This window comes from Mus caroli, chromosome 2 (genome assembly GCF_900094665.2).
Source record: "Mus caroli chromosome 2, CAROLI_EIJ_v1.1, whole genome shotgun sequence".
In the NCBI taxonomy this organism is placed as follows: domain Eukaryota; kingdom Metazoa; phylum Chordata; class Mammalia; order Rodentia; family Muridae; genus Mus; species Mus caroli.
This window is the reverse complement of record NC_034571.1, coordinates 78,665,673-78,692,030: the sequence shown is the minus strand read 5'-3', so window position 1 is coordinate 78,692,030 and position 26,358 is coordinate 78,665,673. Positions and strand designations below refer to the sequence as shown.

General features: G+C 38.4%; 1 protein-coding gene and 1 non-coding gene across 8 annotated transcripts in view; both read left to right on the top strand.

The window, feature by feature from the left end:
• Tfpi (tissue factor pathway inhibitor) overlaps positions 1–26,358 on the top strand; it is a 43,994-nt gene that overhangs the window by 10,786 nt on the left and 6,850 nt on the right. For 4 of the 7 annotated variants that reach the window (XM_029474504.1, XM_029474502.1, XM_029474505.1 and 1 more), the window contains exons 3-7: positions 7,928–8,038; positions 12,085–12,282; positions 13,493–13,531; positions 21,662–21,838; positions 22,430–22,558. In XM_029474504.1, the coding sequence (XP_029330364.1) occupies positions 7,930–8,038; positions 12,085–12,282; positions 13,493–13,531; positions 21,662–21,838; positions 22,430–22,558 (652 nt within the window). In that variant the 5' untranslated portion in view covers positions 7,928–7,929. Of the gene's footprint in view, positions 1–7,927; positions 8,039–12,084; positions 12,283–13,492; positions 13,532–21,661; positions 21,839–22,429; positions 22,559–23,254; positions 24,645–26,358 lie in introns of those variants that run through there. The other 3 variants (XM_029474508.1, XM_029474507.1, XM_029474506.1) reach the window with 2 other exon arrangements.
• Positions 11,275–11,424, top strand: LOC115030541. Its single transcript, XR_003836123.1, has one exon.

Below are 26,358 nucleotides of genomic sequence, written 5' to 3'. Positions count from 1 at the left end.
CCATGGAAGTAGGTGAGGAGTTCTTAGGTTTTCTTTGAATTGGGCTGAAACTTGATTTTCTGTATTTATTCGTATAGGTTGGTGGGAAATATTTTCACTAGTAAATGTAATTGCTAGTAAAGCATAGAGTTTAAATTAGAAGAATAAAACATTTTCTCAGTTTTAAAAATTATAATAATAATCACTGTGTAATTTATATTACCTAATACATTCTACTTACAGGATTAGCATATCAGAGAAACCAGATTTTATCCTGTTGTAACAGATACTGCCTAAGTTTCTTTTGCAACAGGCAGTTTAAGGTAGTATTTCAAGGGAAATAAGCAGAGACATAAATAATACATTTGTTAGTTTTATATTTTCCTGTGTTAAAATTTGGTACCTGTTCCATACATCTTAGTTCTTTTAAGAGTGTGCCGCAGACAAATGTCGTTGGGGTTCCCTTCTGCTTCTTCCTCGCCATCTAGGCTTTTGATATTGGAATGTACATAATGTATAGCAAGCATCAGAATGTACATAACGTATAGCAAGCATCAGCTCAGCATGCCTGCCTGGCTAGTTACACAGCATTAATATGAAGATACAGCCGCTTATCAGGCAGGAAATCCCTCTGAAGACATCACTACAAAAATGTACAATGTTATATAGGAAACGTTTTTTTGTGCTTCTAATATAATTTTTGAAGTTAATGTTTATCTATATCTTATAGCCAGAGCTCCATTTAGCTCAATTTAAGTTCTATGTCATCAAGGAGCCTGATGCTCGCATCTTGCTTTAAGCGATGACCATGTGCACTAGGAATGTGGCTCCCAGGGAAGTTACAAGGAGATAAATGAGGCCCCGTGTGGACTCACTGCTCTGTGGTATGTGGCAGACGTGCAGCCTTTCAGTCATGCTCTTCCCTGGAGGATTACCCAAACGTTTGCATTCCCACAATGTATTTTTTCAGAAAATACTCTTTTCCTGAGACTACAGACCTGCTTCACAGACCTCTTCCTGAGGCAAGCCATTCCTACACTAGGGAATGCCGCTTGACGACCTCAGGGGAAAAAATATTGCTAACAATTCATTTACCGCACTTAGTTATTATAAATGTTCTGGAATTTTCAGATGAGAATACTGCTTAACTTCAGATAACTTCAGAACATAGAAAAGATTTGTCAAGGCAGCAGTAGCAGTAACAACAGCAACAACAACAAAAACCGAACATAGAGGAAAAAATCCGAGACAATTATGAGAATAGCTACATAACCCATCTCCCTTCAAACACCTTAGTTTTGTACTGATTGCTTTCCTTCATTGTCCTTGGCATCAGTGTGCTGCTAACTCACCAAAATTGAGAAGCAGCAAACAAAAAGGCACATAGTTTAAGAAAGCAGACTCCTGTGGTTTAGTGAGTATGACCCCCCCAGGCTCAGCCAAATTGTGTGGATAGAGTAAGAAACAGCATTAGCCACTGCTGCTGAGAAAATCATGTGAACCCAGAAGATGTTTCTCCAAAATGTTTCCCCTTTTCGAGTAGTCAGGTTTGTCTCTTATGCCTTTCATCCATAGTCCATGTGTGAAGAATTAGCCAAAGTAAAATCTCTTCTTCTAGATATAGGAAAGTACTCACTAACATAACTTCATCATGAAACTTTCTTTCTTTGTTTTTGAGATAGGGTCTCACTATTCAACTCTGGCTGTCCTGGAAATCACTATGTAGAGCAGGCTGGCCACAGACATCTGCCTGCCTCTGTGGATGGGATTAAAGGCGTTTGCCACCATGTCTGTCCAGCCTATAAAAGTTTTTAAAAGATCAACAATATGTGTGAAGTGAACGCACCAGGAAGCTCAGATTTAATTAGTAGCAAGTTTGTACTGCCCCCATGCCTATCCCCAAGACAGGGATTTTCTGTGTAGGATTGATTGTCCTGGAACTCGTGTTTTGTAAACTTGACCGGCCTTGAACTCACAGAGATCTGCCTGCTTCTGTCTTCTGAGTGCTGTGATTAAATACATGCATCAACACAGCGGCTCATGTGTAAGATTAATATATGAATTTCCTAGATAATTTACAGGTGACAATGTATACACTGCTTCACTGCAGAGATATTGGACTAGACCCGCGAGTGTCTACTAGTTGTATCACGCCCTTTCACGAGAAATCCTTTTCACGAGGAATGTATTAGAAAGCTATTCCTCAAATCCCCCCTCCACTTCCATGAGGATCCTGTAGTCTTGGGAGGGCCTTGCTATAGATATCTCATTTAGAGCTGAGCACCTCATCTTTAGCTGAAAAGATAAACATTTCCCTACTGAGTGGTCTTGACATAGTTGACATTGTCAGTTGATTGTAGACATAGATCTGCTTAATGACTCTCTCAGTTCTCCATGAATTCATACAGCTGCCAAAATACATTGATTACTGTAGCTTTGAGTTGTCTTCAGCTTTTGCATATGATGAGCACATTGAGTATGCCAACGAGTGGAATTTTCTTTGTCAATTTCACGTATACATATGTCAACACTTATCCAGATCCACCTGCCATGCAACTTCCTGTCTGCTCCTTACTCTGCTCTCCCCTCTCCTTGTTTGTTAATCCTGCTCTCAGGCTGCCCTTGCTGTTTTCTATGCATTTGCTTGGCTTCATCTACTTAACACGATGGTTTTCATTGGTATCCATCTTCTTGGGACTGACTTGATTTCACTCTTTGTGGATGAATAAGAACTCCATTATCCATATGTGGCATATTTTCTTCTTTATTCTCTCTCTCTCTCTTTTTCTTTTTTAATTTTATATGCGTTGATGTTTTGTTTGCTCATACCATCTTAGCACACAGATGTATGTCAGTGTCAGATCCCCTGTAACTGGAGTTACAGACAGTTGTATGTTGCCATGGGGGTGCTGGGAATCAACCCTAGGTCCTCTAGAAGAGCACCCAGTGTTCTTAACCATTGAGCCATCTTTTGAGCCTCGTGACATATTTTCTTTATCTGTTCATGTGACAAAGACACCCACATAAATCAGAAAGTATGAGTCTTTAAACCTTGCTTTTCTATAGGATTGCTTAAGCTGTGGTAAATAGCTAGAATCTCTACATGAATTTTAAGATTTCCTTATCAATGTTGACAAAAAAATTACCTGGGGATTGTATAGAGGTTACATGAAATATGTAGACTACACTGAGGAATATTGTCATCTTAATAGTAAAGTTTTTGTTCTGGGGACAGATGGGTATATTTTTAACCAGTTTTGGTCTTGAATTTGTCTCTATTTTTACTAGGTTAAATATACATTCCTGAATAATAGCTCAGACACTGGCAGGCCTCCCATCCTCTCACTCTGCTGTCTGCTAAAATGGATGTAGATGGGAGGAAGTGGATAAAATAGAGGAATATGAATCAAAAGAACGTCAGTCCCCCTATGTTCTTGGCATGCCTTATTGCGTGTGACAGTCAGGGGTGTTGGTCTTGTGAGGATTTTTGAGTATTTATCATCTAATATTCCAAGAGAAAGTTTCCTCAATGAAACTGCACAATTAAAAATCTATACACAATACATATCATTCCTATTTACATATGCAGAGTATTACAGTATATATATGTGTAACAGAATCCGCAAATTGTAGATGGAAATACACTTATTTGTTCCAGTGGTGAGCTATTTCTAGAGAGGGAAGATCAAGGGGGTGAAGAAGGAAGAGGCTAGGGCTCTGTGTGCATTTTTTCCTATCACAGTGTTTTCAGGTATTTCTGTCACAACTTTAAATATGAGGTAATTTCTGTCACAACTTTAAATATGAGGTAATTTTTGTCAACATCTGTCATAATAAGACTAACTCACATACTGAACTTGAGATCAAGGGTGTTGTAGAAAGCTGGGTGAAGTTGAGGTCACAGGAGTGGAATGGGTATATTTAATGCTCTTTCAACTGTGGTCATGTCTTCAGCAGCTTGTAAAGATCTGCCTCCATGAGGCCTTGTATTCTAGGTATATAGGGGTCTTGTTGTCTGATGGCTGACACTCAGATAGTGTCACTGATTCCAATAACAGTCTCACGACTGAAGCACAGGAAGATTTTTATCTCTGAATCCTTTGGCCATCAGCGTGGTCACAAACATATTCATCTGCGTGATAGATATTCAAACTGCTAACACAATCTTTTCTGAGAGTTTAGAAACAAGTTAGTTGTATTGTTCTGGGAAAAGCAGCACACCCTGGGGGTTTAATGGGCCAAAACCATTCAGTTCACCTTAAGCAAGAAACCAAGGACATATTGGTAAACTATGTATCTGATAACGCATCGATTTACAAAAGAATTCCATTCTTCTAGGGACTATCTATTTATCCTCTATGCCAACAAACACATACTTTTATTTTAAGCCTGGCCATGTTTGGGGCCGCAGAGATGACTAGGCTGTTAAGAGCCATTGATGCTTTCTCAGAGGATCAGAGTTTGCCTTCCAGCATCCATATCAGGCTGCTTACGAGCCCCTGTAACTCCAGCTTCATGACCTCCCACACCCTCTTCTGCCACTCTCACCCCACCCTACTACTGCAGACACAGATACATACGTTCTCATAAAAAAGGATCAGTCATGGTTTGGATATTGCCTTTACTTATGCCAGATTCCTTGTAGCTTTAGCATCATTTGAGTCAGGTTTGCAGTTCATGAAATCCACGCAGGTCCCCAGTATGTCCCATTTTAAAGGAACTCTAACGAGAGGGTCCAATGTCTACAAATTGAAATTGCCAGCGTTATTTACTGGCTGTTTGGACCTGGTGTATTAAGAAAGTAGCCAAACTCTTTTGATGGCCCAGAATCCAGGAATGGTGAGGATCGTATTCTATGCCGTGTGGAGGGGAAAAAAGGAAGAGGCTGTCCTGAGACAGAGAATAAAGCGATTAGAGATCCCTGATGGTGCTCAGTCCCTTGGTTCTAGCTGTTTCTGAGATTAATACAAAGCAGTCCTTCTAGGCCTAGGTAGCTCCACATTTTCTGGAACGTGGTTAGTGACATTTTGACCTAATTCATCTGAGCTGGTTTTGACTACTTTGGAACCAAGCAAAGACTAGATGAGCAAATAAGCGATGTTTTAAGCTGCAACCTTTAAATAGGATTAACTTGACAGATGTAGAGTATCTGTTCTTGAGTTTTTAGCAGGCATTCTACCTAAGCCGGCATTCTGAACCAGGCAGACAAAAACCTTACCTCACAGTACATTCAAAACACAGCTGCAACGGACTTCCCGCGGAATCAAATGGAATCAAAGCGTCTCTGAAAGTATTTGAAAAAAATAAATGGAAACCTAGATGTTTGGTAGAAATACTCTTTATAATCACATGTATATATCAGACTCTCATAATGGCATGGGGGATGTTGTATGAATTATAAATTTGTAACATTGCTGGTGACTAAAATTCAGCTATGTTCTAGCATTTTCAATGGGTCACGAGAAACCCGATGATATAGTTTATCAGTGATTTTAGTGATGCTGAACATAAAATGGCACTTATTACTTTACTATTCATGTATTTCAACCTACCCATGCCCTTTTTATTTATGTATTTTCTTTTTCTTTTTCTCTTTCTCTTCCTCTTTCTTGTTTTTTGTTTGTTTGTTTGTTTGTTTGTTTTGAGATAGGGTTTCTCTGTGTAGCCCTGGCTATCCTGGAACTCACTCTATAGACCAGGCTGGCATTGAACTCAGAATTTTTATGTATTTTCTATTTGTCAGTATTCTGATTTGGCAGTTTCTGGAATCAAGAATTATGACAGAAATTTCTATAACTTAAAAATTATGCAGTCTTAGTTATTCTGTTATAGAAGTAAAAATTGAGACAATAACATATACGATACAAAGGCAGGCGTTTGAAGGGGTAGCTGTAGATCACGCATTTGCGCTGACTCTGAAACTCTGAAGCCTCAACATCCGGTTTCCCGGTCCTTTCCTAGTCCATCATCGTTTCCTTTCCCCTTTGAGTGCAAAGAGGAAGTCTTTTTTTTTTTTTTTTTTGTCTTTTGTTTTTTAAAGCTACATGTTTTTCAACTTCTTTTCCTTTTAAGATCTAGATCTTTAAATCTTTCTGAAACAGGAAATGTCCCACTTCCTATGGGAATCCTTTTCCCTCGGGCTGCAAAAGGGCTGGCTCATCACTTGCCTGTCTTAAAGGCGGACAACTCCTTAAACCAGGGAAAGGTGACTTGAGGAGCTGAAGGGAGGGAGTGGCTGGGGTCCATTGTGTTCAGCTACTCAGTGCTTATCTCGCTTATCTCGCAGAAAACCTGGTTAGGAAAAGAGTTCTCAAACAAATACCACAAGAGACAAGGAGGGGATTTGTGACAATGCTTCCTTCTGAAGGTGGGGCCAAAGCAAGAGGAAAGAGAGAGACAAAGTTGAGAGTTGCCTTCAGAAAGTTAACATCAAGAACAACAAAAAAATCGGAAAATAAGAGTTCTGACTCAGAAAGCAAAGCTGCTGAGTGGCATGGAAAGTGCAACCTGTTTAGATCCTAACCAGTTTTTAAAAACATACTAATATATAACAAGCATAATAAGCAGGTATTTTATTATTTTAGTATATATATTATATATACATATGTGTGTAATATTAGTATATATACACATATGTGTAATATATTATATATAATATTTTGTGTATATATACAAAATCATATAAAATATTATATATAATCTTTAATGATTATTTTACTATTTACATTTTTTCACACTTTTTCTAATTAGAAATTTTCTTCGTTTACATTTCAAATGCTATCCCGAAAGTCCCCTATACTCTCCTTCCCACCCTGCTCCCCAACCCACTCACTCCCGCTTTCCTGCCCCTGGCATTCCCCTGTACTGGGGCATATGATCTTCGCAAGACCAAGGGCCTCTCCTCCCATTGATGGCCTACTAGGCCATCCTCTGCTACATATGCAACTAGAGACACAGCTCTGGAGGGTACTGGTTAGTTCATATTGTTGTTCCACCTACAGGGTTGCAGACCCTTCAGCTCCTTGGGTACTTTCTCTAGCTTCTTCATTGGGGCCCTGTGTTCCATGCTATAGATGACTGTGAGCATCCACTTCTGTATTTGCCAGGCGGTGGCATAGCTTCACAGGAGACAGCTATATCAGGGTCCTGTCAACAAAATTTTGCTGGCATATGCAATAGTGTCTGGATTTGGTGGCTGATTATGGGATGGATCCCCGGGTGGGGCAGTCTCTGGATGGTCCTTCCTTCCCTCTCAGCTCTGAACTTTGTCTCTGTAATTCCTTCCATGGGTCTTTAATGATTTTTTTACAGTCCAGTTGTTACCTCCTTCTGGTCTGCCTCTGACAGTTCCTCATCCCATTCCTTCCTCTTCCCCGAAGTCCCCTCTCAAAGAGGATGCCCCCCCCCCCACCACTTCTCCACTCCCTGGGGCCTCTAGTCCCTCAAGGGTTATGTGTGGCTTCTCTGACTGAGGCTAGACCAGGCAGTCCTCTGTTGCATATACATGTCAAGGGCCTCGGTCCAGCTAGTCTATGCTGCCTGCCGAACCAGTTTTTTTATTCATTCATTTTAGGTTGCATTTACAGCATCAAGCCGTCATTCTGACCTACCCTCCCCACCAGTACTTCTATTTATTTCCATGTACGAGAGATGGTACCAATTCATATTAACCTGCATTTACCCATTTCTCAAACATTTTCCGTTTACCTTGTATTTTCAAGGCTACAAGATGGCCTCCTGCTGAATGCTGTTAAATGTTCAGATGTGTTTGTAACCCTAGGTGCTTCATGTACATGTTTTAAAGGTGAGCTTTAGAACTGACAGCAGCTTGGGAGGATGCATTAAATGTGACGTAGTAAATTCACCCGGAAGCTTTTGAGAACCCTGCTAGCCTACAGATGCCTCCACACTGATTGCTTATTAAGCATGTTTGTGTTCTGTATTTCAGAAATGACTTACAAAATGAAGAAAGAACATGCCTTTTGGGCCACTGTGTGTCTGGTGCTTAGCCTTGTTCCCGAGCTTCTTCATGCTCTGTCTGAGGAAGCTGATGACGCAGGTAAAATATTGCAAAGGTTGATTTTAGTTTTTACCTTGTCAAAGCTCTCAATTTAGTATAAAATTCACTGAGCTAGAATTTTTATACTTTTAATTTTTGTTTTATTATTATATGTGTATGTGTGTTTTGCCTGCATCTATGACTGTGCGCCATGCGTATGCAGTGTCCTCAGAAGACAGAAGAGAGCATTGAGTCTCTTGAAACTGGTGTTATAGCCTGTTACAACCCAGCTTGATAGATAAAGAACACAGTTTTAATATTCAAAATTAAAGTTTTGGGTGCTGGGAATCAAACCCAGGTCCTCTGTTAGCCATCTCTAGCCAGGTCCTCTGTTAGCTGTTGAGCCATCTCTCTAGCTCCCTTAGGCTTTTTTTTTTTTTTTTAAACAAAAAACCAAAGTGATATTTTTTCTTCAGACAATTTTTGTATTGTGTGTGTTAGTTTTTAGACTACCCAAAATCAAGTCACTTCAGCAAGAGAGACGTCTTAGGTAAGCAGTAAAGCTCTGAACTAGCTCTGAAATACTGCAAGGACTGTCTGAAGGAGATTCTTGCTAATACCGTTTTATCTTTGAGCTCGGAGAAGCAAGAGAAGGGAAAGAACTATAAACCTGAGCGCCAGCCACCCTCTCCTTCTTACCAGTATTTTCAAGATAACAATGTCTGAGATGAGAATAGACATCAAAGGGATTGGTGTGGACTCGAGTTCCAATTTCATGAAGTGTGAGATAAGAATATTAATAATGAAAAAAATATGAGTGGCTATATCATTGTAGATTTATATATTTCCCCCAAAGCAACACTTTGCACAAAACTATTGATAGAACTCGTTATTGATAATGGGAAATATTCACAACTTGACAAATTATAGTATAGTTCTAACATATATTAGAGTCTCATATATGCATTCTCATCTCTAGTGAGTTTGTCCAGTGTATTCCCCAGGAACAAGGTTGGGTAAACCCATCCCCTGAGTGGATGACGACTGAGAGGAGAGTCTTAAATCCCCACAGTGTCATGGAGGGTTCCCAACTACACGGTCTGGCTTGACCTTCCTTGCACTTATGAGCTTTTGCTTCAGTCTCAGAGGGCTAGGATTGGAGGGCGGAGTCCTGCAGCTAGCTACAGCTTGATTTAACGTTGTAGATTTGACATTCTTTTGATCAATTAGTTGCACAGTCTTATCTAGGTTTGTTTTATTTCTGTTTAATTTTTAATTAGTTTTACAATACCAAGAGGCACGCAGCATGGGACCCTTAGTAAGCTACCTGTTGGCCCTCCATCCACAAACACTCTCCAGGGGAGGGGCACTCTATCACCCAGGCATCCCGTGACCCTTGAGCATTCTGGATTTGACATTCCAAGACACAGGAAAGGAAATCAGATTGTTACCCTTACGCTAGGAGATACAAAATGTAAACACTCAATTACAAATATTCAAATGTAAATTATAATTTATTTTTTGGCTACTTCGGATCAGATTCTTGTTATATTATTCGGCAAATGTTCTAGTTTCATGGGTACAGAGGGATATTCCTTATTTTTTAAAACATTATTCTCAACTCTTCCAAGTGTAAGAAAAATTGTCCTTACTCCTTCCCTGAGGTAGTCTGCTGTTCGCCCTTTAGTAAGCTCTTCAATAAATTACTATTGTAATTATTATAAATTAGTGATTGCAAGCTTCATGAAAAGGGTCTGCTGCCTGAAATATTGCTGTATCTGCAAAAACAACCCAGTTCTTGTAGATACGTATTCAGGACACAATTTTAATACTCAAAAAGGTTATCCGCATAAATGAAAACAAGACAGGCTTATACCTTCCCAAGAGTGGATGGCTGTGAATGTCAGAGATTAACCTGAGGTCTTCCTGTTGTCTGGGATGTCCTGCTTAGGTGTGAGCAGTAACAAGATCAATGCATAGAATATACTGATATAAAATTATGGTAACTTCATTAATATGGGAATTCTAAAGAAGAATAAGGTAATAACGAAATAAAAAGGTTTTGTCTTTACGCAGTTGCTATGAATTTAGCACCAGATTCTCATCAAAAATGAGTTCCAACTTTATAAAGCAATCTTTAGAGTGCTATTGAGCAGACATTACTTTATTAAATTGAATTGTTTAATCCAAGTATTTAGATTAAATCTCAGCCATACAGGTCTGTGACAATCTTACTCTTATTATTGTGAATTATACCTGGAATAATAGCATATGAGGGTCAGTTCTCTCATCTGCACATATAAGTCTGAGCAACTTGATAAAACCTGCATCACAAAGAACATCTACAAAAGTAGTTCTGCTTTTTTTTTTTTTTTTTTTTGAGACAGGGTTTCTCTGTGTAGCCCTGGCTGTCCTGGAATTCACTCTGTAGACCAGGCTGGTCTCCAACTCAGAGATCTGCCTGCCTCTGCCTCCTGAGTGCTGGGATTAAAGGTGTCTGGCATCACTGCTGGGAGATCATTAGATGATTTTATAACGAAGTTCCATGAGATTGTAATTACTCAGAGGAAAGTTTGCCCGTAATTACTATAATTACATCAACACCTCTGAAGAAACAACTCTTTTGTGGTACTCCGTCTCCCTCTTGTGGCAATTTATTAAATATCAGGCTGAACTTGGGCTCTCTGCCTTCCTGAACACATACAGACAGAAACACACACACACACACACACACACACACACACACACACACACACACACACACACACACGATTTCAGTAAGCAAGATCTGATATAAGTCAGCCAGAGAGCAGCAAGACAAAAATCTGTGCTCATCTCTCCTTCTGTAACACTGTTTAGTTCTCAGCCCAGAGAATGGGAGCCAACTACAGTGGATTGGTCTTCCCAGTCAAAGAATCAATCAGCGCTTTCCCGCCATATCCCAGGCCTGCTCAGTAGCCATCTCTCAGGTGACTCTTGATTCAGTCAACTTGACGTTTGACACCAGCCACCACAGATACCTGATTTTATTAGTACTATAAGTGATTGGGGCTGAGGAGACAGGAATGAGCTTGACTTGTAAGACCAGGATCTGAGTTTTATTCCAGAATGAATGTAAAAATAAGCTGGACCTTGGTGGTGCATGTTTGGGAGTGGGAGGCCAGAGAAAGGCAGATTCCTGAGGCCTGGTGTCCCCAGAGCCAGCCAGCCAGCCTAGCGCGCCTTTTGAGTTCTAGGGTAGTGAGAGATAGCAATCGAAGAGAGACAGTCAGGGAGTATGTGCCCCCCTCCACTTATGGATACCTGCAAGCATGTTCACAAACAAGTAAATAAGTAAAAAAGGTCCCCTCAGCAGAGCCTAGAGTAAAGGGGCCAGGCCTCCTCCCTATGGGAGAGAGAGGTGTTTGAAGAAGGGGCCTCCCCCGGGCCGGCCTGGCTTCACATTAAAAAAAAAAAGTAAAAGAGGAAGAAATAAGTGGGAACATTCCAATTTCTTTGTTAGAATCATAACTTTATTAAAATATGGCCAGAATATATTAATTAATATTGAACTATAATAATGAATTGCAAATGGAAGAAGATAGTTGAAAGCAGCCTAGATCAAATGTATATAAATATTTTTCAAAAATTCACATTTTAAAATTGTAGGGAATTAAAAAAATGGATTTATTACTAGATTATCATCTAGGTACAATTTATACTTTGTTTTAAAATAATTTTTAGGTGAGAGCTTTGACGTGATGTTTATTCATGTTTTAGTATTTAAAATAATGGTGAATGAAGAGAATTGTTTTACAGTAGTGCTCATAGATTGTCTCTTAACAGAGCACTGCTGCCCTCTAGAGGAAAAATTAGTTTATGCCATTTAAAGCCTCAAGTGCCTTCCTTACAGATCATATATAAATTTTCAAACACGTTTGAACATATAGGCTCACTCACTCAGGTCGTTACTTGCACTGAACCCATAATAACCTGAATTTTCAGTTTTAATTTTCTCACTTAAAAATTGATGGTGGAAATTGTATTTTTGGCAAAACAACAGCAAGGATGTTATCATAGTGTTGGGAGAAAGATACACACGTGATGTTTTAAATTTTACCTTGTAGATTCTGAGCTGGGGTCAATGAAACCGCTGCATACATTTTGTGCAATGAAGGCAGATGATGGTCCATGCAAAGCAATGATAAGGAGTTATTTTTTCAATATGTATACTCATCAATGTGAAGAATTTATATACGGGGGATGTGAAGGGAACGAGAACCGATTTGATACCCTGGAAGAGTGTAAGAAAACATGCATACCAGGTAGGTTTCTGGGAAGCCTGCGGCGCAAGAGTTGGTGTGGTTGAGGTCTCAGTGCAGATTCAATAATTTTAGAAGAACAATGTGATTTCCCAGGAAAGCCTGCTGTTTACCTTTCTAGGTTTCTGGCCCACTGTTGTTTCTTGATTTCTTCCTATCAGTTATCATAAAATTATGAAGCTTCATTTATTATCTATACTGCAAAGGGAGGAAACCCATAGTCCATGGAAGACTTTCTTAGGTACATTGACATTAATGCAGCGAGCGCGCCTACCTGGGAGCTGGGCGGTCAGAAACGGTTGTTTTCCCTATAGACTTGGTTGCACCTTTATAAACAGAGTGCTCTTCCAACGCTTTTCTCTGAAGGTAGTGAGTCAGAGAACTGACCCTTAGGCTCTAAGGGTAAATGTATTATCACATATAAATTTCTATTATTTGAGTAAGCTTAGTGCTTCTAAAACGGACCTAGAAATGAGTCATTTATATTAAAAATTTGTAATACTACAAAAAAACATCAAAATTTTATCCCTCCCCTGGAAACTTTACCTGGTCTAGCTTTGGCGTTGAATTTATGGCTGAAAGACTATAAAGCATATAATGTGTTATTAAACTTCATTGGCATTCTTACTTTCAGTCACATCATAATTTTATAATGTTTTGACAATGATTGCCAATCTTACCATTTGTAATCCCACCTGGCATTAATGCATAGTAGGGGAGCGACATGCAATGCAATATTATGCATCCCAAAGCTGCATGGAAAAGTTTTTAAAAGTTTCAACAAAAAAATCTGATATATATTTGAGGGGGTAGATATATCTAGCCTCACTTAAATATTACTTAGTATACAGTGAATTGAAATATGACATAACACCCTATTGCTATGTATAATTCTACATTTTTATCTATCAGTTAAAATCAGTTTAAAAAAAGGCAGTGGGATCTGGAGATTCAGTTCAGTGGTAGACTTTTTTGGCATAGCATTTATAAGACCTTGAATTTGATATGCACTAACATAATAAATAGGTAAAGACAATAATAAAACAAAGAAACAAAAATGACTGGCTAAAATAATCTCTCTTTATAAAATTTGACTCATTAGGACATGTATGAGGAGAATGCTAATTGGATTATGTAATTGTCCTAGTTGAAGATCACGTCATAATATTACATTGTTGATGATGGCCACTGATTCACATACTTCCTTTTGCAGGTTATGAGAAGATAACTGTAAAGGCATCCTCTGGAGCAGGTAAACTTTCACTTACGTGTAAATCAGCAGCATGGATCTAAGATAGTTCTTATACACCCCTGGTGGGGGTTGTCTTTACAACCACATGACATCAGAGATAATGTTTTCTTAACTGAAAACTTAGACACTACAGACACTGTTCACTGGGAAGACTCCATGCACCATGAGCTTTGCATCTAGAGCATTGGTTCTCAGTCCGTGGGTCGTGACCCCTTCAGAGGGGTCCAATGACCCTTTCACAAGAGCTGCATATCAGATATCATTCATACCAGATACTTATATGACAATTCATAACAGTAGCAAACTTACAGTTATGAAGTAGCAGTGAAATAATTTTATGGTATGGGAACTGTATTAAAGGGTAAGAGCATTAGGAAGATGAAGACCGCTGCCCAAGAGCCACAAGGCTTTTTTAATAACATGCAGATAATGGTTAAGCCCTTGATTGTCTCATTCTTCACTTACTAAGCCATTGTTAATCTCAGCACTGTGTGACTTTAGTAAATGTCATGAAAGATGTATGCTCTTGAGCTGTTAACAGTTCTGTATGCTGAAGTGAGTATGGATAAGTTAATAATTGCCACCATCATTATTTACTGTGCACACATTCTTTTGAATGAAGATTTTTTTTTTACTAGATCTAACTCTTTCAAAGGATTTATTATAATAATAGTATGATTGTGTTAAGACAACCAAGCTCCGTTTTGTTTTCTTTCTGTTTTCACTTTTGTGTTTATAAAAGAGTCTTGCACTATTGGCCTCTTTGGCATAGTCCAGGGATATGCCAATCACCAGATTCAACTTGCTTTGAAAAAGGCCTAGAAATAGATTTAATCCAGTTACCATTTATTATATTTGAACCGTATAGAAAAATATCCAGGGGATCCATCCCATAATCAGCCTCCAAATGTTGACACCATTGCATACACTAGCAAGATTTTGCTGAAAGGAACCTGATATAGCTGTCTCTTATGAGACTATGCCGGGGCCTAGCAAACACAGAAGTGGATGCTCACAGTCAGCTATTGGATGGATTACAGGGCCCCCAATGGAGGAGCTAGAGAAAGTACCCAAGGAGCTAAAGGGGTCTGCAACCCTTTAGGTGGAACAACATGATGAACTAACCAGTAAACCGCCCCCCCACCTCCACCCCGCTCGTGTTTCTAGCTGCATATGTATCAAAAGATGGCCTAGCCGGCCATCATTGGGAAGAGAGGCCCATCGGTCTTGCAAACTTTATATGCCTCAGTACAGGGGAACGCCAGGGCCAAGAAGTGGGAGTGGGTGGGTAGGGGAGTGGGGGGATGGTATGAGGGACTTTTGGGATAGCATTGGAAATGTATATGAAGAAAATACCTAATTAAAAATAAATAAATAAATAAATAAATAAATAAATAAATAAAAATATCAAAAAGACCAAGCTGGTTAATTCAAAATCCCCGAACTCCAGAAAAGATTAAGTTATTTAAAGGAAGCGAAGATGCAGAATCTAGGGTACACTTAAATTGTTCACGTTTTAACCCACCCCTCTGGAATCAGTTGAATATATCTTTCACTAATTGGAAATCTTCAGACCTAACTTACCAGAATTCAACTTAAAAATGCATAAAATATCCAGGTGGTGGTGGCATACGCCTTTAATCTCAGCACTCGGGAGACAGAGGTGGGTCTCTGAGTTCGAGTTCGAGGCCAGGCTGTTTCTTTCTTTCTTTTTCTTTTTCTTTTTTTTTTTATTAAATAAAATCTCAATCGATTTTACCAATGATGGATTGGGAGCCAGATGCTGGGGTGAGAGCCTGCTAGATCAGAGAGGTAGAGAAAGCACCCCGTTGAGCTTCCTTCTTAGTCGATGTCCCAAAACGAAAGTCCTTTTCTCACACGAAAAAGATCTCCCTCAAACTGAATGTCCTTCCTCTGTTCTACCTACTTCCAGTGCGACTCTATCCATCCTCCCGACTCCCACTTACTCTCTATGGTTTTTCTTAATTATCCTATCTTCACTTCTTGTCAGCTGGTTGCTTGCTCCGCCTCTAAATGCATGGCTGACTTTATTTAATTCTGTTTACAATATTCAACCATGGAGGCGGGAAGAAGGGAGTGCGCACCCAGGCTATCCCCACTCCTGGCTGCTCCAGCAAGATGGTGGCATGGGTGCCTGCACTGGTTCAGGGCTCCTAACGGGGATTTCAGGCTGGTCGGATAGAGGTGGGCCAAACTTGGCCAATTTACTCTTTTTCTTGGGACCTTTTTTGTTGATGATCTCATTTGTTTCTTCAGACATTTCACTTGTCTAGTGGTCTCCAGCTTCCTTAGTTGGATGCTTTTATTCTCCCGGAAAGATAAAATCAAAACCCTACCCCAATTCTAACTCTGGGGGTTTCTTTTTTTGGCCAGTTATATCCTTCCCAGGGCAAAGTGTTTTTGGCAACAGAAAAAGTATTATCTTTCAACTGAAGTTAAAAAAACATTCTTTTGAAAATTTGAAACTAAATATACCATAGTATGTGTGGAGAAATATAGCTATATTCTCCTTTTGCTTTATATATAAATTCAAGGTTTAAGTAAATTTATTTTTATATCACAAAGGACATTCACTTTAAATCTCAGCCTGCCTTTGGAAAGCAGCTTTTAAATTTAAATCACTGTAATTCTTATGTGCCTGCCTTTGCCTCTCAAGTTTTGGGATTAAAGGTGTGTGCCTCCCAAACTCTGGGATTAAAGTGGTGAACCACCACCTGGCTATGGATCCCTTGTGATAGGTATTCTCATAGGGTTGTTTTGGTTTAATTGGTTCTCCAATTCCACTTTATTTTTAGTGTTAGAGGTAAACTTTCAAGTTTTTCAGATATATAATCTACCATTCATGCTGATTGAGTTTGAATTTGTTCCCTGGCAAATTTTTAATAACGCGAAGCCAATGTGTCCACTATTTCATTATTTTCAGATGTTTTATCTGTCTTGCCTGTATGGGCTGTGTAAAGTTTAATGTCTTTGCTAAGTTTTACTAGCTTTTGCCATTTCCATTTCCATTCATGCCTCCCAGGACCTTTGTCATTTATCTGCCAGTTAGTGGTTTTCCATTTTGATGACCATATAGTTGTACCATTGCACACACCATGATATGGAGGAGATAGAAATTTCCCTTTTGCTTTCCTAGTTGTTTGTCTCAGCCAATGGTGCTGCACTGACTGTGCGGTTCCTTCCTCATTACTGGCCGTTCCATTCCCCAGTCTATAGGCTGCCACTTTCCATTAGCTTTGGGTCCATCAGTGGTTGATGTACCGTCAGTAAACTGTGTGTTAGTCAAATGTTGTGACCATTCTGTCAGTACCCACAGTTCAGTAGGTGCCTCTTTGGGGGAGGGGTGAGCCATGTAGACAACTGAGCTATTTCCTCAGTGTGGGACGGCACAGACCCCTTTGCTACCATATCCTGGTCATGAAGGAATTCATATACCAGTCCCAGTGTAAGGCCTTTCCTTCCATGGCTAAGCCTGTGAAGGACTCTGCCTTTGAAAAGATCCAATCTATAGGCCGTCCAATCATTGTAAGGGGTTGGACCATAGGGTCGTTGGCAATGACTGAGTATAAGGTTCTCCATGCCTCGTTCTCAATGAGAGGATATTTATCCTCTGTATATGGAAAGTATTCGCATTAGAAGTCACCAGGCAAATGTGGTGGAGAGTCACGAAGAGGCTCCAGTTGCCAATTCAGCAATAAGTATGATATCCATGATTAGGTTCAGTTTTTGTCAGGGTTGCATGCATGGAGATGAGCTGACTGGCAGCCACAAAAGTTGCTCTTTGTTCCTGTCCCCATTGGAAATTGGATGCCTTTCTAGTAATCCTGTAGAGGGTTTTGATAATAATCTATAAATATGATTTCTTTAGTGTGCAAACATACTAATTAGGAACTGCATCTGACTTTTCCCCTTGGGTGATGGGATTAAAGGCTTGTGCCACCACCACCTCGTTCACTGTAACTATAGTTTAGGAAATAACTGATTTATAGAGATCCGCTGGGAAAATACATTTTATCTTAGCTCCAAATCACTCCAACCTTTCCTTAGAGATTCAGAAAAGAAGTTGGAATGGTAGTAACCCTTTGAATTTACTTAAAACATTTTAAATCTCTTAACTGTGTTTTATTGAAAGCGCAAACAGCAAAAATATCCTTTTTATTTAAGAAGAAAACTCAAAAGCTAGCGTCCAAGATGGTGTGGGCCATGTGGAAATCTACAGTCTAACAGTCCAGCATGAAATTAAGACACATGGTTTAAGAAGACCCATTTTTCATTTTCTGCCAGTAAGGCAACGTGCCTTTGGTAAATTATTATACTTTTCTGATGTCAAAGGCTATTGTTCCATCCACACAGGTTTGCCAGTTAACTGTTTCAAAGGTAAAGCACTTGGTATCTTCGAGAGACCAACATCTGTTGGTCCTGCTTATGCATAGCCTGAAGGGTCTGCGACTGTTCTTGATAGTAACTTTTAGTATTTTTCTCAGAAGCACTCTTTATTTTATGGTTTGTTTCTGAGATTGGAGGAGTGTTAATCTGTGTTTTCCATTCTTGGAACAGATTACGTCCCCATATACTTATGCCTGTATTAGCCACATATGGCTTCAGTTTTTCTTCTGGCCCTATATACTGGGCCCATATTGCACTTTGTTTCACCCGAGATAAATGTCCAATCCCTAGAAGCTGAAGATTTACCTCCTGAAGAGGCCAATTTGGATGGCAAGATTTTGGTGAAATTATTGTTACATCTGCTTCTGTGCCTACTAAATCTTCAATATCAATGCCATTCATAGCTTTGGTTTCTCATCATTTATAGCAGTTTGCAGGAATACTTGTGCTCTGGTCTCTCTTGAATTTTTTGCTTTATCTACTGAAGCTTCTCTTTCTTTATTATATTCAGAACAGCGTTGTTTTAAAAATAGGCATTAAGTCTTTTCATGGCTCTGTCACTTTTGATATTGGGGTCTGCAGGAGGACCCCGAGGGCATTTCCTGATAGCAAAGAGTTATGTTGCCTGTCTCTTGTTGATCTGCATTCCTTAATCCAATACTGGCCTTTGCCACACCTTCTACATATTCCTGAACCTGGGCCATCTTTTTGGGTTAATTTTTAGAAAAAACATTGTTTCTAAGAAGACCTTGCCTACAATCCCTTTTCAAAAGACCTTGCTTACCATAATTAAAACATCTGACATTTTGATTTTTAAAAATCTTTGAGAAATTACTTCTCCTATCAGAGTACCATCATAAATGTAAGATCCAATATCAGCAACATTTCTAGTCCATCTATCGATTCGTGCCGATCTTGTCTTTAAAGACCTAATCACTCTTTTGCATTCTGAATTAGCAGTTTCAAAAGCCAAAGATTCAATTAATGTTTGTCTGACTTCTGAATCCGATACTATTCCATTTACAGTCGAAGTCAGTCTTTGCAAAAGGCTTCAGTTCTCTTGGGTCTTGTATAATTTTAGTAAATGACTCTGACCTTCCTCTTGAACCAATATCCCACAAGGTATGCCCCTCTCTTCTGCAGTCTCAAAAAATGTCTTTCAAACTAAATGTCCCTATTCTCTTTCCATTCTTCTGACTCCCTTTTACTCTCCGTGGTTTTTCTTAGTAATCCTGTCTTCACTTCCTGCCACTGGTGGCTTGCTCCACCTCTTGACCTATGGTTGACTCTATTTAATCCTGTTTACAATATTCAAGCAAAAAGCTCTTGGATTCACGGTGTGTGCTAAGGTTGAGCCACACCACAACTAAAAACAGTTTTTTTTTTCAATAAATAACATAATCTCAGGGCTCACAGTATGATCAAATATCCTGTAACACCAGTCTGGTCAACAGAGCGAGTTCCAGGACATCAAGAGATTTACAGAGAAATCCTGTCGTGTTATGGCTTCTTAGCATTGAAATAGGACAAATCCATTCCCAGGTTTAATGATAGTGACATTATCACAAGATATCAAAAGGAAATCAAAAGAGAATGAAGAGTCAGGACAATACCTCAGGAAAAAAAAGATTAGTCTTAAGCAATTTCCTGATGTGTAGGCATGCACAGAAATTAACATTATAACATCTGTGGCATCAACTTTTATTGATTTTTCTGGTGTTTCAAGACAGAGTTTCTCTGTAACAGCCTTGGCTGTCTTGTACTCTCTTTGTGGACCAGGCTGGCCTTGAACTCACAAGAGATCTGCCTGTTTCCGCCTCCCCAGTGCTGGATTAAAGGCGTGTGCCACCACACCATTGCATCAACATTCTTTGTCAATTATAACTGAGTACCATTTATCACTAGTGTGTACACCAATCCAAAAAGAATGAAATTGTAACAAACATGGAGAATTAGCTTATGTATAATCCTGTTTTATTTTTTATTTTAATAATATTTTAAATAGTAGAACTAAGAAATATAGAGCACCTGTGCATTCTCAGCTTTCTTGTAAAATAAATTCTCACAATTTGATGGTGTCTCAGGTAAAATTAACTTCCATACAGAATTTATTAATCATGATCATTAGCATAAATTATTGTAATTTTGCTTTTAATATGCAATATACTTCATTAACTTTTTATTCATACATTTTTGTATATTTTAAGGGTTATTTAATTTTTCATGAAAAGCTATATACTAAAACTAATTCACATGACAAAGGAGTGTTTTCGTTTTTTTCCCTAAATATATAAAAGTTTACAAAACTTTTTTTCTCAAATATCCCATAACATATGTGAAATTTCCCAAATGTTACATATCATAAGGACACTCATGTTAAAGGACAAGAATATGATAGGAAATGATTATACAATAGTAGTTATCAAAGAAATATAAATTCCAACTCAAACTCCTGTACTAATGGTTGTTACCAAGAGAGAAGAGCACTGATAAATTATAAATTATCATTATAAATTAATAATTAATAATTATAATTATAAATTTACATAGCAGTCAGGGAAAGCAATATGATGCTCTTCATCAGAGTTTTAAATTAAAAATAGAAGCTCCATTTATAGTAGCAATCAATGCCATTATTCGGTACATACAAAAGGAGGGGAAATCTGGGCTCTGTATCTGAAGGGCTTGGAATACATGCTTTTTTTTTTTTTGTTAATAGAACGCTGTGAGCATTGACTTCCTGATATAGAAAATAAGGGGCTTTAAGACATGATAGGGTATTATAGTTCATTTTACTACCACAGAAATACATTTACAGGAGAAAATGGAGGAATTGCAACTTTGTTTAAAACATTCAAGTGTGGTAAGACTGTTGATTGAAATACATTGGAACATTAACCCAGTTCTCTAAACAGTACCTATGCAGACAGAGATTATTATGTAGGTCATAATGTTAAAAATTTTGTGACAGCTATGTTTAGCCTGTTTTGGAACATGATCAAAGAAAGGGCTTTAGACTTTGCAAAAGCCCTTCTAATCCCTGAACATGTATTTCCTTTCTGCCTCTACATTGTTGGTTCAGTCCAATGCTTGGAAGAAGAAGAAAAGAGAGGGTGGAAAGGGAGGGAGAAGCCTAACAGTGGAGCATGCCATATTGGGCGCCGATATTAATTCCAGCATAAGAATTCAGGAACTTCTAAGAATAGCTAGGGCAGCTTCCGTACCTCTCAGATCCTTTCCAAAGTTTAAAGCTCCTACAGCATTCCTAACGAAGTAACACAATACTCCTTCCCAAGTGATTCCCAACACTTTAGTAGACCGTTTCTTAATAAACAACAGAAATAATTAAAGCAAAATTTACCATAATACTTTGTACTTCTATAGAAGGTCATTGCATTATCAAAAAACCCAGTATGTTTATTTTATTGGCTTATGAGAATGTTGATAAAATTCACTGTACTCTAATATAAGAAACTTAAAGCTAAAATATCAGTTTTTAAAAAATTTACGATATACTTTCATCACCAAAATGGCTAGATAGATAATGATTCAGTTTTTAACAAAGTCATCTTACTTACTTTTAATGAGATATAAAATACCTTCTAGTTTAGTCTTTAAACTTTTAAAACTAATTTTTCTAAGTAAGTTAATTATGAATTTTATTAAAATAACTAAATGATTTACAAAACCAAAATATTTCTTTCTGAAATTTGCAATTTCTAGAAAGGCCAGATTTCTGCTTCTTGGAAGAGGACCCTGGACTCTGCCGAGGTTACATGAAGAGGTATCTTTATAACAACCAGACAAAGCAGTGTGAACGATTCGTGTACGGTGGCTGCCTGGGCAACCGCAACAACTTTGAAACTTTGGATGAGTGCAAGAAGATCTGTGAGAATCCAGGTACCTTCCCTTCTCATCTCATGTAGGTATCTATGTAGGTATCGCTTAAAATGAGGATCCCCTGAGAATGGACTCAGATTCTGTTTAGGGCAAACAGAAATTAGGTTTGAAAGAGATTCACCATTGTGTTTAAACAAACAAACAAACAAACAAACAAACAAACAGAAATAAACAGAGAATTAACACATCTATCCAGTTACGCTGAATCTCACAATGTTCTCAGCTAAAGTACTTAACTTTCCTCATAGCACTGCAGAACATGTTCAGCAAAGTGGTAGGAATGCTGAAATCTCTTATTCTTATAAAATATAAGGGTTAATACTGACTCATAAAAAATAAGAAAAAGGAACCCTTATGTATTAACTGTTGCAGGATTTCAGTCACTAGCTACAAAATCACTAACGGGAAACTTACCTTGCACATACATGTATTTAAAAGTCCTTGTTTCCTGGCTTAGAGCAGCAGGGGAACTCAATTGCAACAACTTTGCTGTTTTTGACACAACAGTTACATTTTTGCTTGCCTGTCAAGATATGAAATTCTGTTGTGTTTTCAGATAGTAATTGCTTATGGCTTCTATCCTCTACCCAGTCCACCCCCCTTCCCCAGTGAATGAGGTACAGATGAGTGACTACGTAACTGATGGAAACACTGTAACGGATCGCAGTACTGTAAATAACATCGTGGTTCCCCAGTCTCCCAAAGTGCCCAGGCGTCGGGGTAAGAATCTTATTATTGTTATTATTATTACTTTATTACTATATTGTGAAATACCAATAGAAGGTATGTGTTAGTATTATCTTTTTAAAAATAATGATTTTATTATTTGAGGGCATGTTAAATTATAGACATTTGATCAATTTAAGTCATTTAATCTTATAAAAGTATCATTTTTCTTAATGTCGTTTAGAATGTGCTTTGCAGTAGTAGGGCTTCTGTGTATGTAGCATGTAGAAAATGTGCACTTATGCATTCTTTGCTTTAATGTAGCCTTATTTCTCAGTTTGAACTTGTCAGTGTTTTCAGTTAGCTTTTTCCTACCCCAGAGTTTTAAAAACTAACTTTTAAATATAAGACTTTCTTCCCATTGAAATTATTCATAATCATGTTATCCATGTTCATTCCATAGAATATTCTATGTGTCACCCCCCCCCCAAACCGATATTCGCTGGCCCACTGTTCCTATCCATGGGTTCACTACTGTGCAGAGACCTCCTTCCTCTGCCTTTACTCTGGCTACCCAACCAGAGTCATTTGATATAGCTGTCACTTGGTGTCTTTGCTTTGCTTAAGTGACTATGCTACAAGGTTTTGAGTATGACAATTTATAGCCTGCCTGTGCTCCAGCATTTATCTCAGTGTCAAGCGTATGGTAGATGACTTATATTTTTTATTTATTAATTTTGTGATCTGCAGTTACAAAAGAAGAAACAAATGGTGGTTGGAAGAATGCTGACTATACTTACCAAGGCTTTCTGAGTCCCGTCTACATTCACGTACTCTATTTTGTCTTTAGGATTGGATAGTATATTCTGTAATTTGTTGCCGTTGGACTTATTTCATAATATTTACATAGCACTTGACGCCTTTATACTTATTATTGATTAAGTTTTAATATTAACATTCATAGTTAACATAATCTTTTACTATGTGTAACTGGTAAACTTACAACTAGAAAAGAAAGACCAGTCACATTGGTTCAGGGTTTTTGCAGGTCATTCTTGGAGAAAAGCTAATTTTCCAAATTCTTATAGCCCACCTTGCTTCTGTACATCATCTCTTAACAGCTGCCTTGGTACTGTATCACCTTTATGATATTTTGAAAAAACTCATCTTTGGTTAGACTTCAACAGCCTACTGCTAACTCAATCTCCAGCACTTGGTCTTTGATTGAGAAAAGGAGCGCCTAAGCACTGAGCGAGGGCCATACTGCTTCATGCCAGCCTCCAGGGCCAGGGAGAATGACTAGATGCAATAAAGAAGACCCTGTGGCCACTTGAAACTCTTTCCTGACTTTATCTAACAGATAACCCAGGGCCAACCTCTACACTCACAGAAAACGGTGAGAAAGAAGTAAACGCATGTAATTATATACCTAATCATTAGCCTTCTGGAAGAGGAGTGATGTTGACAGAGGAACTATTCAATAATCAAATGTCATCACCGATGTGGTCATGTTAGAGATCTGCAGTAGAATGCTTTCACCTATACGTTCTCTTGGAAGATATTGATTACGTGCAGAGGAACTTCGCAATCATTTAAGTTTTCTGGGAAGAAAATATACCCCACCAACTAAGGAATTGCATATCTAGATGCATACCCCAAGAAGTCACGAGTGCAGTGGGCACTCATTTCATCAACAAGCACACACAGGTTGAAACAAATATGGTGGCCTTCAAATGTATTCTCACTGAGAAGCATAGGATCTATCTCAACAATCTACGTATTCCTTCATCGTAAATCTGGTAGCTTCTGCTGACATTCTGGCAAGTTGAGTTTCCATAAATAGACAGCTTTAGCAGAGCTCATACCAGGCCTTCTACTTCCTGTCAAGAAGGCTGGCAAGAAACAAGAATGTGGCACTTCCTCTGCCAAAATCACAGACAGCACCCTACCTACCTAGTAAAGCTCGTCACAGACTATCTTGAGTCTAGTCAAAGACAATCGTCCCAGACGGCAGAGCCCTCCAGAGAAACACTTCTCAGACATCAGCAGATCCTTTTACAAGAGATGAAATGGACAACTTCACTCTGTCAGCCAATTCTTTTAAATGACATATGTACTGAATAAAATAATAGAAATTTAAGTTTGTGACAATTATAAAGCTACAACCAAAACTTATTTGCATATTAAGACAGTACTAATTTATACTATTAGTTTTTTTTTTTTAAAGATTTCTGTTTCTTAAGAGAGCAGGAAAATCCATATTGGAATATAAATTTTGTACTGACAACAAGAAGACAGACTAGGGATAAGAATCAGTTTAGGAAAATCTATGCTACTCCAAGTCATAATTCTCTGAGGGTCGCTTTTCTCTTTAAAGATCAGATGAGCTCTGCAGAACTGAGGTGAGGATTACTCAGTAAGGAGCCCCCAACTCTAACTCTCACAGCACCACAGGGCTGTGTTCCAACCTTCCAACTGTATGAATGCCAGGAGTGTGCTCACGGCTGTGCATCTGATCCCAGAAACAAAGGTCCAGGTTTGTGATTTCTAGAATGAGGCCAGGTTGAACGTGCCAATCAAATGATCTGGCTTTAGATGTTGGGAAGCTATTTGGCTCACCACTATTACCCCCAAGGCTGGTTTCCAGCCTCCTTATTAGGTTTTCTGTTTCATTGAAGTCTCTTCCTCTTGTTCAGACTTGATGAGCATCAGTCCTTGCCATTAACAAGATTATTGATTTTAATATTTTTGGTGGTGATGATGGTAACCCTAACTCACTTTAGGTTTATAGGCATAAAAGCTATTGCGGCTGAAAGATCTTGTTAATGCATATTTGATTATAGTCTTAGTACAACTAATGTTGTAACCTTAGATTGAGGAAGCTTGATTCATTATAGCTAACATGCAGTGCTTGCAAAATTCAAGCATAATTAACTAAATAAAATTTCATCTTTTGTGTCTTTTGATTTTATTTATGATTATTGGAGGCATAAAACACTTATCTATCTGCCTTTAGGACCTGAGGTGTAAATTTAGATGCTCTCTAACTTTAGTGAGATTTATCAAAAATTGATGGTCTGGCTGAAGGGATTGTAATAGAACCCAGAAATGGAAGAATGAAAATAGGAGAATTTTTTTTTTTCCTGATAAGAGAAGGATTCAGGTAAGTAAATGGCTTGAGACCTTACAGGCAGTATGGCAGGACAGAGTCAGAGTAAAATAAGTTGTAATTTCAAATGTGAGTGTCAGTGTCCCAGGTCACAGGGTAAAGGTACTTGCTGCCAAGTCTTTCCTGTGGACGACCACTCTTCCCATGGACAGCTTTCCTCAATTGCCCATAGGTTTTTGTGTATATTAATCTGTTTTTCCCAGATTTGCAGTCTACATCCTCTTTGTTGTGTTCTGTTCTTTAACTAGTCTAGACTTTCTAAAATACTTCCCCAGATAAAGTGGAACTATTCTGTATCCACAGCCTGTTGTTTCTCTGATTGTTAGAATCCCATTCTTTGATTAAAGCTGACTGACATATTAGATAAACATTAAATTTTCATCTTGCTTAAATCTATTTTTTCCATTTCACACATAATGAGTTGCTTCAAATGTATCCAGACCCAAAACTATCTTGAAAAAATTATATTGATAATCTAAAAATATTTATGATTGGTCTGGATACAGAAGAGCAGGAAAGATCTGCTGCCCAGAAGATGAAAGGTCTATGGTTCACATGTCAGCAATCACAAGAGATAGCCTTTCCTAGACAGGGTTCTCAATGGAATGTTTTTTACAGTTATTTATTTTGTTGTATGTTGTATGAGAGTTTTGCATGCATGTATGTCTGCACATCTCTGTATGTA